We start from the raw sequence: 13,731 nt of genomic DNA, 5'->3' as shown, positions 1-13,731 counted from the left end.
GCCATCCATTTCCACCCTCTGACAAACAGAGGCTAGGGACACCATTCCTTACCCATCCTGGCTAATAGCCATTAATGGACTTAACCTCCATGAGTTTATCCAGTTCTCTTTTAAACCCTGTTATAGTCTTAGCCTTCACAACCTCCTCAGGCAAGGAGTTCCACAGGTTGACTGTGCGCTGTGTGAAGAAGAACTTCCTTTTATTTGTTTTAAACCTGCTGACCATTAATTTCATTTGGTGGCCCCTAGTTCTTATATTATGGGAACAAGTAAATAACTTTTCCTTATTCACTTTCTCCACACCACTCATGATTTTATGTACCTCTATCATACCCCCCCCTTAGTCTTCACTTTTCCAAGCTGAAAAGTCCTAGCCTCTTCAATCTCTCCTCATATGGGACCCATTCCAAACCCCTAATCATTTTAGTTGCCCTTTTCTGAAACTTTTCTAATGCCAGTATATCTTTTTTGAGATGAGGGGACCACATCTATATGGAGTATTCAAGATGTGGGTGTACCATGGATTTATATAAGGGCAATAAGATATTCTCCATCTTATTCTCTATCCCTTTTTTAATTATGCCTAACATCCCGTTAGCTGAATCCCTAACAGACGTAAAAGTTGCAATTATTCAACAAAAAAACTTCAAAAACAGACTCCAATGAGAAGCCACAAAACTGGAATTAATCTGCAAACTGGACACCATTAAATTAGGCTTGAATAAAGACTGGGAGTGGATGAGTCATTACACTAACTAAAAACTATTTCCACATGCTAATTTGCCCCCTACTGTTACTCATACCTTCTTGTCAACTGTTTGAAATGGGCCATCCTGATTATCACTATGAACGTTTTTTTTTCTCCTGCTGATAATAGCCCACTTTAATCGATTGGTCTCGTTAAGAGTTGGTATGGCAACCCCCATTTTTTCATGTTTTCTGTGTGTGTGTATATATATATGTGTGTGTGTGTGTGTGTGTGTGTATCTATCTAACTACCTATCTATCTAAAATCTTCCTACTGTATTTTCCACTGAATGCATCCAATGAAGTGAGCTGTAGCTCACAAAAGCTTATGCTCAAATAAATTGGTTAGTCTCTAAGGTGCCACAAGTCCTCCTTGTTCTTTCCGCTGATAGAGACTAACACGGCTAGCACTCTGATTCTTGGCTGAGCTATTCCAATGATCAGTGACAGAGGCCCTTGCTGTTAAAACATGTACCCCTTATTTCCAGTCTGAATATTCCTAGCTTCGACTTCCAACCATTAGATCTTGTTATGTCTTTGTCTGGTAGATTAAAGAGCCCTGAAGTATTGGATGTACTCTCCCTGTATACATACTTATAGACTATGATCATATAACTTCTTACTTTTCTCTTTGATTACTTTCTCAGAGAGAAGGTTAATTGTTATGAATAGAGCCATGGACTGGTTTTGAGTCCAAAGAAAGTATTATAATTTGCTGGGAAAGCCACTTTTATGTATATCAAGGAGAAAGAGATATCATTTAGATCTTTCACACTTTTACATATTCTTTAAAAATGTCCTTGGGTTGAAAGTTTCTACCATCCAAAATAGTTTCACTATGGTTGTAAAAGTTACAAAATTTCTGTATTTTGAAATATCATTTTTGATGATGCAGTTTGTTAAATTTGATAAAATATGTAACAATCTTGTGTCCAAATTACAAATTTAGTGTTGAATATTCATCAAATAATTGTGTTTTTAAAACTATTTCTGAAGATATGTACAATGCAATTTAATATTAGTTACATTTCTACTTTAATTTCTGGATTACTAAGAGTTCATTTTATCTGGGCTGACCAAATGAGTTTAAACATGGATACAGGAAAACACGTACTGCCTTCAGAAAGAATGAGGTGCTTCTTACTTACTAATATTAGCAATCAACCTTTGTCTCCCACGTTCACCAAAACTACTGCATTGTACAAACATGCTTATTACAATAAATTATGTTTAATAAAATGGCCCTCAATGGCCCATGTCCTTGATATACATAAAAGGGGCTTTCCTAGCAGATTCTAATACTTTCTTTGGACTCAAAACCAGTCCATAGCTCTATTGATCTTTATAGCAGGCAGTGAATTCAGGGGTTTTAAGCTTAGACTGTGTCTGAATACAAAGTCTCAGAATTTGGATGTGATAAGACAGTTAGGGGCCAATCCTGTGAGGTGCTGACTGATCACTATCTGCAAAGTGCTGAGTGCCCTCTGCTCCCATTAATGTCAACCACAGTGGAAGGTACTCAGTACCTCTCAGGATTTGGCCCCAATACACTTTTTCTCAAAGGCTCACTCCTGTTCTAGATCCATATATTTTTAATAACACTTCACTCTAGGATCTGGATGCATCTGATAGTTCTTGATAGTGGGGTCATCAGTTACATTCATTTGGTGTGCATCCACTCGCACATAGGCTTCATCACTCCACTGTCCTAAATGACTTTGCTAGGGCTTTGAATTCATGAGGTGAATGCTTATTAGGAATTTTCTAACTATCTTGCTTAGTCGAGACCTTTAGAATAAAGAAGAATGGATATGAACTTGAAATGAGTTTTTCTGTGATACTGTGTTATTCACCTACTCCACACAGGGGTGTTTGGCTTATTTGTAAAGGACTTTGGGATCCTCTGGGGGGAAAGGAACTACATTAGTGCATACTGTTTTTATCATTCACTGAGTGGTATAGAGTTGGCGTGTGCACATGCATGAAAAACTGTCCCTTCCTTAATGAGCTCCAAATGTACTCAGACAATCGAATCTGGATTTTCCTAAAAAGACAACTCTCCACATCTTGACCCCCTCAAAGGGTAACTTTGAGGGAGACAGATCCATAGTTTTTTCTAATACTTTGTGATAATTCTCCTTCTGCTTTTAGGAGTCTTGAAGCAAAAACAGCTGGATGTGCTTACTCAGATTGCTCTAAAGTGTTTTGTTTTGAATTTCACTGGCTTGCATCTACATTAGTGGGCCAGATGCTGTATGGTGAACTTTAAGAACAACATGCTTGCTTTGAGAGTAAGCTCGTTAGGCATGGGCTGTGTTTTCTACTGGTTTTTACAGCACCAACTTCAGGGTTATGACTTAATGAATAAATATTATCCTTGAAGAAATAAGTTATTCAGACCAACCTATATCTACTACCCATTACAGCAGACTATGCAAACTTTGTTGGAACATGCATTATTTTCAATAGGTCTACAGCAAGCAGAGCATTTTTTTAAGATACCACTATCCTAACTGTCTTATCTTTAAAGGTCATACTTAATGGTCCTGCAAAGACAGTACAGTACGTGATAGACCAGGGAATGAAAACTGCAGTGTTGGTGTTTTAAAATGAATGTCTCTAACCTGTTTATCTCCATTCTCTCTCGCTGTAAAAGGGTGCTAACTGATCGTATTGATCCACTATTTACAATAATTCCAAAAAACAAACGAAAAACCCTGTTGCATATTTTTCCTATCTCTCTACAGCATATTGATTTTCACTTAATTACCTAATACTGAACCTTTTTTTTTTTAATGACCTCCCAGATGACAATCAAAGAACAATCATTTATTGTGCTAGAAATGCCCATGACTCCACTGCATGGCCAGGAAGGTTTGGATGGATTTAGTGTCTATACATTCTTGTAGAATTTCCCTGAGCTTTAATTAATAAGTTGAATAATAAATAATCTATGGAAGCACATTGTGCACAGCTGGAATAATGAAGTCGCATTTCTGCATGAGTTTTTGATACTGAATATCATTTTGGTAGTACAGCATGACAACTAGGTATTTATAGCAAATTTATTAATATTTAGGCAGCTTCTCTGGGCTCTTCTTCAGCATTTCCTGAAGCCCTGTCAACTTATTTTCCACTAGAAGCAAGAGGCTGATCAAAAGTAGTAGAACATTTGTGCTGTTTAATATCTGAAAAGTGCAGTTACCTAATTAAAATGTTTGTGTCCTAAGTAATGAAAGTCTTTTTGCAACGTGTGTCATGGACTTTGGAACAGAAGCATCTCTTTATTAAATGAAAATAGCTGCTAAGATGAAGAAATGTACAATGAAAAAAAGTCAGTTTTCATTTCATTTCCAGAGAATCATGTTTTATCTCAATGTCCTTTGTTTTGGCTGTCTTTATGGGCCAAATCATGGTCTTGCAGCTCCACTTGCTGTGGAGAAATGTAATGTTGTGTGAACTAGCATAAGGAGCTCTAGATGGATCTTCCACTCTGGGAGAACCACTAAGCCCTGCCTCCTCCTCGGGGAGCGGGGGGGAGTGCAGTCCCAGATTTTTAAGGATGATGGAGATGTCGTAAACATACACGGAGCCTTCTAAATGCATGCAGGAGGGGTTGACCACCTCAGCTGACTGATACCACGGAGCAATAGTACTTGCAGAAAACACCAAAACAGAGTTGTCAGAAGGAAGAGGTTGCATCAAAAATCTAATCTGGAGGAGGGAGAGTAGGGGGCCATTCTAGACTCCTCTCTCCTAATACCCCAAGACTAGAGGTAGGGGTCTTTAGTAGAAAGTGGGCTCCATCTCCTCTATCGAGCTCCACTTCTCCCTGTGATGCCTCCCCCCAATATGTTTGCTTCTGAAATAGCATGACATCCTCAGGGTCTATCAGGCTGGTGCTGAGTCGTCGTAGGCAGAAGGAATGGGCAAATCAGCTTCTCTATTCCTGCATATTCTAGCCAGCATTTAGCTGTATGTCATTTCACCACTACAGAAACCATTGTTCCAAAAGTATATTTAATGATGTACCACTTTTTAAATCTTTGCATAAAATTCCAGCTATTTTGATGACATAAATAGAGGATGTGCGGCTGACGGGGTTCCATGCATACCCCTGTGTTTATTCTGTGTACACAATGGGCCTTCAACACTGAAGAAAAATATATATGGCAGATATTTAGTGCAAACTTATTTTTGCACTTTGCAAGGCACAGGGGATTGACTGGAGAACGCCTGGACACACACACACACACACAGAACCACACTGCTATGCACCACTTAGTCTATGCAGGAGAAGAGCCGTGATCCCAACCATATACAGAGATTTGCGGATGTGAGACTCCCCATTTTGCAGCATCAGGATTCCCCTCCACAAGATAACGGGTGGGTGGGGAACTTTGTGGCCCTCAAATCAAGGTCAGTCAATCCTATGACTCCATGTGGCAGTTGGTTGCCAAGCATGATTAGACACAGAAGCAGCATATTTCTGCATACTAGCCTTAAAGTTAGTGTGGTGATACTCAGATATGTATGTATGTATGTATGTATGAAACAAATGATAAAACTCCTCTTCGGTGGTGCATGGTTGTTCTTTTGTTTTTGATTTGGAAACTTCATATTCAAAAATGAAGCTAGGAGGCAGGCTCCTCTATGGGCAGGAGTCAAGCGGGAGGATTCTGCTACTTCATGTGAAACTACAGCTTTATTTCTGAGTTTCTTGGTTTTCTACTTTGTTTTAACTAAAATGTTCTGAAAAAAAATAGCAATCACTGAAACCATTGATATGTACTTGCAACTTTAATTCAATGTAGCCAAGATTTGGTGGGGCAGAATATATGTAATAACATAATCACTCATCTGAAGAACAGATATATTAATTGTAAATCATTTTAGAAAAATAGCTTCTATGTATTTAGTTCATCCTTATAATTCAATACATTTTTATTAAAAATTGTATGTTTACCAATGTGTCATATCTGAGGAGAACACAGAAGGAAAAAAGAAGGAAGGAATGGTGTTCTTGTTGGATCAAATGGAGCATTCCATGTTGAAACCTGTAGTCTCAGCAGGCTGTACCTCTATACTAAGGTTTAAGTCAGCTGCAAACAACTCCTTTTTAGTAAAAACTAGGGGTAGCTTATGGGGCTTCGGGCAAGTTGTGAGAGTATCTTTCAGATAGGCAGTTTAGATATTCCTGATCTGTGCCATGATTTTGTTCGTGTTTTGTAAGTCCTATTTTTATCTCTAGGAATTGTTCACCTTTAAAAAATATGGCAATTTAAAAAACCGTAGCAGATTATGTATATTGTACTGTGTTTATAGGTCCCAGAAGCCATAAGAAAGTGCCAGCGAGCTGGAATTACAGTCCGCATGGTCACTGGGGACAACATCAATACAGCTCGTGCCATCGCAATAAAGTGTGGAATTCTTCATCCAGGAGAAGATTTTCTCTGCATAGAGGGAAAGGAGTTTAACAGGAGGATCCGAAACGAGAAGGGAGAGGTAATTCATGAATTGAATATAAAGTAACTTTTTCCGATGTTATGTTTCATAAACTACAGTGAAGGATGGAGGAACACACTGTATTTCTCTTCTATTGTGATGTCCCTCACTTCAGTAGACAACGACCAGCCCAACAGCCTGACCGAAGGGATGGTTCGACTTCCAGTATTACTCCTTTGTTATTTCAAATGCCTCTGATAAACCAGCATGTTACATTTAACTTTTCTGAGAGTTATCTAATCAGTGACACTATCACAGTAGTGCTAACCCAGTTGAGCTCTTTTCTGAACCATGATATCAGACTGTTTCAAAAAGTACAAATTCAGAAAAGTTCTTTAACCTTCCTCCCCCCAACTAACGAACCAAAAAACTCCCCAAAAACCCAACAGCAGGGCTCTCAGAGCTCACTAGCAACTGGCAGCCATACGGAGTCAGCCTCTAAATGCTGCTGCTTAGCTGGAGCTCTGCCTTCTTGCATTGAGTCTCATTTAAAATGTGGCTCCATTCTCAGATGAGACTACATAAGTGGTTACACCCAAGTAAACCTACTGAGACAACATGAGGGCAGAACTGTCAGACAATGGAGTTTGCTTGTGGGACACTGAGGGCACAGTCTGGCCTGCAGAACCTTTTCTCTTGGTGATGATGTGTGAGATGAAGAACTCAGCTGGATTTCCAGATCCCAGCTAGAGTTGGCAAGGCTAGTGAACAGAAACATCTTTCTACTTGTAGACTGAGCACATTCAATCTGGGAGCCCTCGAGACACTGCAGATATAGAACTCCACCTTGCTACTTTTAGAGTCAGATTCTGGAGTGGAGTCAGGGCCGGATTAAGACCTTTAGAGGCCCTAAGCACTGAAAAGGTTATGGTGCCCCCCCATATGTAATTCAAAATAAAATCAATACTGTACCGTAAAATAAAATTTTATTTTTCAAAATGACACAAAACTTACATGTATGCTGAAATTAAAATAGCTTCTTTCTAGATTTTCTGATTGCAAAATTCTGGATAAGTTCATCGAAGCTGACTCGACGAAGCATGTCCGCTTCCATACACAATAAGGAAAGTGAATCAAGTCTGTCCTGACACACTGTTGTTCTCTGAGGGTTTTTTATTCTTTTCAGCTGAGAAAAAGAGTGTTCTGCAGAGCAGTTAGTAATCATCAGTGTTAGAAAAATAAATAGTGCGATCTCTACATTTGGAAATACACATTGTATTCCGTCTTTCAATATTGTGTCATGAAGATCAATGTGACTGAATTTCATTTTTCCTGTTTCATTAAACTTTCGCGCATATAACAGTGGAACTGCCGTACTTCTCCACAGAGATTCATGTTCAAGTCAACAGGGTATGAGTCAACTAGCTTTTGGGAACCTTCTGAATATTGTTCGTCAGATATCGTTTAGAAAAGAAAATCTACTTGATACTACTTTGTACACTTCACCTCTCCTCTTCATATGAGCTTCAAGTGTATCAATTATAGCGTAGTAAGTAGATACGCGAAATTTGTCTCTAGGATTCAATGCTGTTTCTGTTGCACTATCATTTGCTTGTTTTTTCCTGATTCGCTTGCGGGACTGGGCTTCTTTGTAGTTAGTATCAGGCAAGATATCTTTTGATATGTCTTCAAATCTTTCGAAATCATTCCTCAAAGTGTGTAAGTGGTCTGCTAATGATTGACAGAGGTCTGCACATGTTTTCAAATCCAATTCTTTTTCTTGGAGAGCTTGACTTGTGTGGTAAAAGTGTTGTAAAATTTCATTCCACATGGTCAACATGAATACAAACTCTAGTTCTTGCATCTTGTTTGCAATGTTTTCTGCCTCTCACATAGTTTCTCCCTTTTGTGATTGGTCTTCAGCTATACTTTCTAATGCATCCACAATCTTTGAGTAGGACTCCAGAATTGCACTTGTTGCCACTGCATGTGCCTCCCAGCGAGTATTAGAAAGAGATTTCAACACACGATCATTGCCCAAATATATTTTAAGAACTGTCCATCGGTGTGTTGAGGCAGAGAAAAATGTATAAAGTAACTGGACTGTTGAGAAAAAACTTACTGCCACCGGACAACAATCAACAGCTCTGCGGCCAACAAGACTGAGAGTGTGCAGCACATGGTATGAATATGGCTTCTAAAAGCTTCTTCTGCATTCCTTGATAACGCCCTGCCATGTTGGCAGCGTTGTCATAAGACTGACCTCTGCACTTTGAGAAATCTATTTTGCAAACTTGGCACAGATAATCCAGTACTTGATTTGCCATTTCTTCACCAGCGTGGCTTTTCAAATTGTGGAATGTTATAAATCGTTCAACTGGTTTTCCAGCTGTGGGAGACACATATCTTAGTACAATGCTCAATTGATCAATATGTAAGATCAGGTATAGAGTCGACAGACAAACTGAAGTACGCAGCGGTACTTATTTCACCCACTAAAGCTGAACAAACTTTGTCACTCATTAGACCAATGAGTTCATCACATATTGTCTTGGATAAGTATGATGGGTTACCTTTGCCAGCATTCCCATATTTTGAGATATGGCCTGCTAAAAATGGGTCAAACTGAACCACAAGCTCCAACAAGAATATAACTCAGAAGAATATATCAATAATAAAACATAAATTTATTGCAATACATGACAGGATCTGATTTCCTCGTATTATTTCGATCTACATTAGTAGGATGCCCCTCTGGTTTAGGTGGGGATAATTAATAAAAAGAGAACAGAAAAACGATGGGAAGAGTATGTAGTGGAGTGTAAGGAAGTCTAACAAAGTTCTGATTTTTCCCATGATGACTGCTTGGATGCTTTTTTGAAATATCAAATATCAATTTTTTTCAAAAAAAAAAATCTCATTTTTTTTGGTGCCCCCTGCTTTGCTGGTGCCCTAAGCACGTGCTTAGTCTGCCTATTGGGTAATCCAGCCCTGAGTGTAGTGATTCTGTAAGGCAATAAAAAGGCCACTTCTGTCCCTACGGTGAATCCTACCTACTTCGGCCAGCAATCAAGGCAATTCAGTAGGACAGTGTGGGGAACTCAGTGTCTCATGGCCCTACCTACCCTGCCAGTAGTGCAGGCTGTTACTGTCATTTGGCTGGTCATTTCAGAGAGAGGTGGCTCCAGATTACCAGTGTAGGGCCTGATTCTCCTTTCATATCAGTTTTGAGTGTGAAAAGTGAAAACTTTGCTAGGCAGGAAAACATAGATCCAGATTTGCTTACGACAGGCTGATGATTGTATTATTATTTTCAGGTTGAGCAAGAACGTATTGACAAGATCTGGCCAAAACTACGAGTACTTGCTCGCTCGTCTCCCACGGACAAACACACTTTGGTGAAAGGTGAGTGCAAATAATCCATGTGTGCGTGAGTATTTATAGTAGCCATTGTTGTCTAATAGTGTCACCTACTGTACTTGTTTTTGATATTACAATCCAGATACACAGCAATGTACTGTTGGTAGGGCAGAGTGGAGGGAGAAAGAGGAGGAGCCAGGAGCTAGCTGTGTTATTTCTCATGTCACAATTGTTTCACTCATCAGAGAGTTAGGCCAGGCCAGGTCTGGGCTAGAAACTTTGGCTAGTAGAGCAAGTGTTGGTCAGGGGTGTGATTGTTTAACAACATTTCTCTACTGGGAAAAGCCCTAATATTGATGCAGTTATGCCACTATAAAAAAAAATGGAGTTTAGGGACAGGGTCCAGAGTGACCTAGACAGATTGGAGGATTGGGCCAAAAGAAATCTGATGAGGTTCAACAAGGACAAGTGCAGAGTCCTCCACTTAGGAAGGAAGAATCCCATGCACCAATACAGGATGGGGACCGACTGGCTAAGCAGCAGTTCTGCAGAAAAGGACCTGGGGATTACAGTGGACGAGAACCTGGATATGAGTCAGCAGTGTGCCCTTGTTGCCAAGAAGGCCAACAGCATATTGGGCTGTATTAGTAGGAGCGTTGCCAGCAGATCGAGGGAATTGATTATTCCCCTCTATTTGGCACTGGTAAGGCCACGCCTGGAGTATCGTGTCCAGTTTTGGTCCCCCCACTGGAGAAATTGGAGAGCACAGTGAAAATGATTAGGGGGCTAGGGCACATGACTTACCAGGAGAGGCTGAGGGAACTGTGGTTATTTAGTCTGCAGAAGAGAAGAGTGAGGGGGGATTTGATAGCAGCCTTCAACTACCTGAAGGGGGGTTCCAAAAAGGATGGAGCTAGGCTGTTCTCAGTGGTGGCAGATGACAGAACAGAAGCAATGGTCTTAAGTTGCAGTGGGGGAGGTCTAGGTTGGATATTAGGAAACACTATTTCACTCGGAGGGTGGTGAAGCACTGGAAAGGGTTGCCTAGGGAGGTGGTGGAATCTCCATCCTTAGAGATTTTTAAGGTCTGGCTTGACAAAGCCCTGGCTGGGATGGTTTAGTTGGTGATGGTTCTGCTTTGAGCAGGGGATTCGACCAGATGACCTCCTGAGGTCTCTTCCAACCCTAATCTTCTATGATTCTATGACAGCACAGTAAAGCAGAGAAAGATTAATAGAATGACATAGATCTGTGCTGTTAACATGTAAACACTTCAGTGCCAGATTTTAGGCTCATGTACTTGGGGTTTATGTCCTCATTAAAATTGAATACTTTAATTATTTTCTTTTGGACCAATATTGCAAACACTTAGGAGCTTATTTTGTTTGAGAAAGCAATAGCAGTAAAATGCATTCTTTTGCTCGTATAAGCTGTGTCTACACTAGGAGGGTTTGCCACTATAGTTACACCAGCAAGCCCTTTCCAGTGTTGACAAGGCTTTAGTGATAGGGTAGAAACAGAGGGAAATATGAGGGAGGTGAGGAGAAATGTGTGAGAGAAGGGAAGGGAGGGGAGAGGAAACTCAACAAAAGTGGGTTTTTTTTGTTTTGTTTGGGTATGTGTATACTACGAAATTAGGTCGAATTTATAGAAGTCGTTTTTTTATAAATTGTTTTTATATAGTCGATTGTGTGTGTCCCCACACAAAATGCTCTAAGTGCATTAACTTGGCAGAATGCTTCCACAGTACTGAGGCTAGCGTCTACTTCCAGAGTGTTGCACTGTGGGTAGCTATCCCACAGTTCCCGCAGTCTCCGCCGCCCATTGGAATTCTGGGTTGAGATCCCAATGCCTGATGGGGTAAAAAAGATTGTCGCGGGTGGTTCTGGGTACATGTCATCAGGTCCTTCCTCCCTCCCTCCCTCCGTGAAAGCAATGGCAGACAATCGTTTTGCACCTTTTTTCCTGAGTTACCTGTGCAGATGCAATACCACGGCAAGCATGGAGCCCGCTCAGCTCACGGTCACCGTATGTCTCCTGGGTGCTGGCAGACGCAGTACTGCATTTCTACACAGCAGCAGCAACCCATTGCCTTGTGGCAGCAGACGGTGCAATAGGCCTGAAAACCATCGTCATCGTGTCCGAGGTGCTCCTGGCCACCTCGGTAAGGTCGGTCAGGAGCGCCTGGGCAGACATGGGTGCAGGGACTAAATTAGGAGTGACTCGACCAGGTCATTCTCTTTAGTCCTGCAGGCAGTCCTATTGTACCATCTTACGGTGAGCAGGCAGGAGATGAGGATGGCTAGCAGTCCTATTACACCATCTTCTGCCGGGCAGGCAGGAGATAAGGATGGCTAGCAGTCCTCTTGCACCATCTTCTGCCGAGCAGCCAGATGATGTGGATGGCTTGCAGCCCTACTGCACCGTCTGCTGCCAGCCAAAGATGTAAAAGATAGATGGAGAGGATCAAAACAAGAAATAGACCAGATTTGTTTTGTATTCATTTGCTCCCCCGTCCCTCCCTCCTTCCTTCTCTCCATGAAATCAACGGCCAACAATTGTTTTGGTGAAGTCTGTCAGGGGCACCTTGAAAACTTCAGTGGAGATTCAGTCCTGCCTGAAATACCAGAGGGAGGGATAGCTTAGTGGGTTGAGCATTGGCCTGCTAAACCCAGGGGTTTGAGTTCAATCCTTGAGGGGGCTATTCTGTGTGACAGCTGTTTTTGTTTCTCCTTGATGTAAAGCCACCCCCTTTGTTGATTTTAATTCCCTGTAAGTCAACCCTGTAAGCCATGTCGTCAGTCGCCCCTCCCTCCGTCAGAGCAACAGCAGACAATCGTTCCGCACCTTTGTTCTGTGCAGACGCCATACCACGGCAAGCATGGAGCCCGCTCAGATCACTTTGGCAAGTAGGAGCACATTAAACACCACACGCATTATCCAGCAGTATATGCAGCACCAGAACCTGACAAAGCGAAACCGGGCGAGTAGCTGACGTCAGCGCAGTGATGAGAGTGATGAGGACATGGACACAGACTTCTCTCAAAGCACGGGCCCTGGCAATGTGGGCATCATGGTGCTAATGAGGCAGGTTCATGCAGTGGAACGCCGATTTTGGGCCCGGGAAACAAGCACAGAGTGGTGGGACCACATAGCGTTGCAGGTCTGGGACGATTCTCAGTGGCTGCGAAACTTTCGCATGCGTAAGGGCACTTTCATGGAACTTTGTGACTTGCTTTCTCCTGCCCTGAAGCTCATGAATACCAAGATGAGAGCAGCCCTCACAGTTGAGAAGTGAATGGCAATAGACCTGTGGAAGCTTGCAACGGCAGACAGCTACCGGTCCGTCGGGAATCAATTTGGAGTGGGCAAGTCTACTGTGGGGGCTGCTGTGATGCAAGTAGCCAATGCAATCAAAGATGATCTGATATCAAGGGTAGTGACCCTGGGAAATGTGCAGGTCATAGTGGATGGCTTTGCTGCAATGGGATTCCCTCAGGGTGGTGGGGCCATAGAGGGGAACCCATATCCCTATCTTGGCACCGGAGCACCAAGCCGCCGAGTACATAAACCGCAAGGGGTACTTTTCAATAGTGCTGCAAGCACTGGTGGATCACAAGGGACATTTCACCAACATCAACGTGGGATGGCCGGGAAAGGTACATGACGCTCGCATCTTCAGGAACTCTGGTCTGTTTCAAAAGCTGCAGGAAGGGACTTTATTCCCAAACCAGAAAATAACCATTGGGGATGTTGAAATGCCAATAGTTATCCTTGGGGACCCAGCCTACCCCTTAATGCCCTGGCTCATGAAGCCGTACACAGGCAGCCTGGACAGTAGTCAGGAGCTGTTCAACTACAGGCTGAGCAAGTGCAGAATGGTGGTAGAATGTGCATTTGGACGTTTAATGACGCGCTGGCAGAGTATACTGACTCGCTTAGACCTCAGCGAAACCAATATTCCCACTGTTATTACTGCTTGCTGTGCGCTCCACAATATCTGTGAGAGTAAGGGGGAGACGTTTATGGTGGGAGGTTGAGGCAAATCACCTGGCCGCTGGTTACATGCAGCCAGACACCAGGGTGGTTAGAAGAGCACGGGAGGGTGCGGTGCGCATCAGAGAAGCTTTGAAAACCAGTTTCATGCCTGGCCAGGCTACGGTGTGAAAGTTCTGTTTG

The 13,731-nt window shown here is 42.1% G+C and overlaps 1 protein-coding gene across 8 annotated transcripts in view; it reads left to right on the top strand.

Annotated features, from left to right (window-relative positions):
• ATP2B2 (ATPase plasma membrane Ca2+ transporting 2) overlaps positions 1 to 13,731 on the top strand; it is a 422,382-nt gene that overhangs the window by 349,351 nt on the left and 59,300 nt on the right. For all 8 annotated transcript variants that reach the window (XM_078853700.1, XM_073352327.2, XM_073352326.2 and 5 more), the window contains 2 exons: positions 6,073 to 6,252; positions 9,510 to 9,597. In XM_078853700.1, coding sequence (XP_078709826.1) covers positions 6,073 to 6,252; positions 9,510 to 9,597 — 268 coding nt within the window. The remainder of the gene's footprint in view (positions 1 to 6,072; positions 6,253 to 9,509; positions 9,598 to 13,731) is intronic.

This window comes from Lepidochelys kempii, chromosome 7 (assembly GCF_965140285.1).
Source record: "Lepidochelys kempii isolate rLepKem1 chromosome 7, rLepKem1.hap1, whole genome shotgun sequence".
Lineage (NCBI taxonomy): Eukaryota > Metazoa > Chordata > Testudines > Cheloniidae > Lepidochelys > Lepidochelys kempii.
Note: the sequence above shows the minus strand (reverse complement) of the source record. Positions and strands in the feature narration are given on the sequence as shown.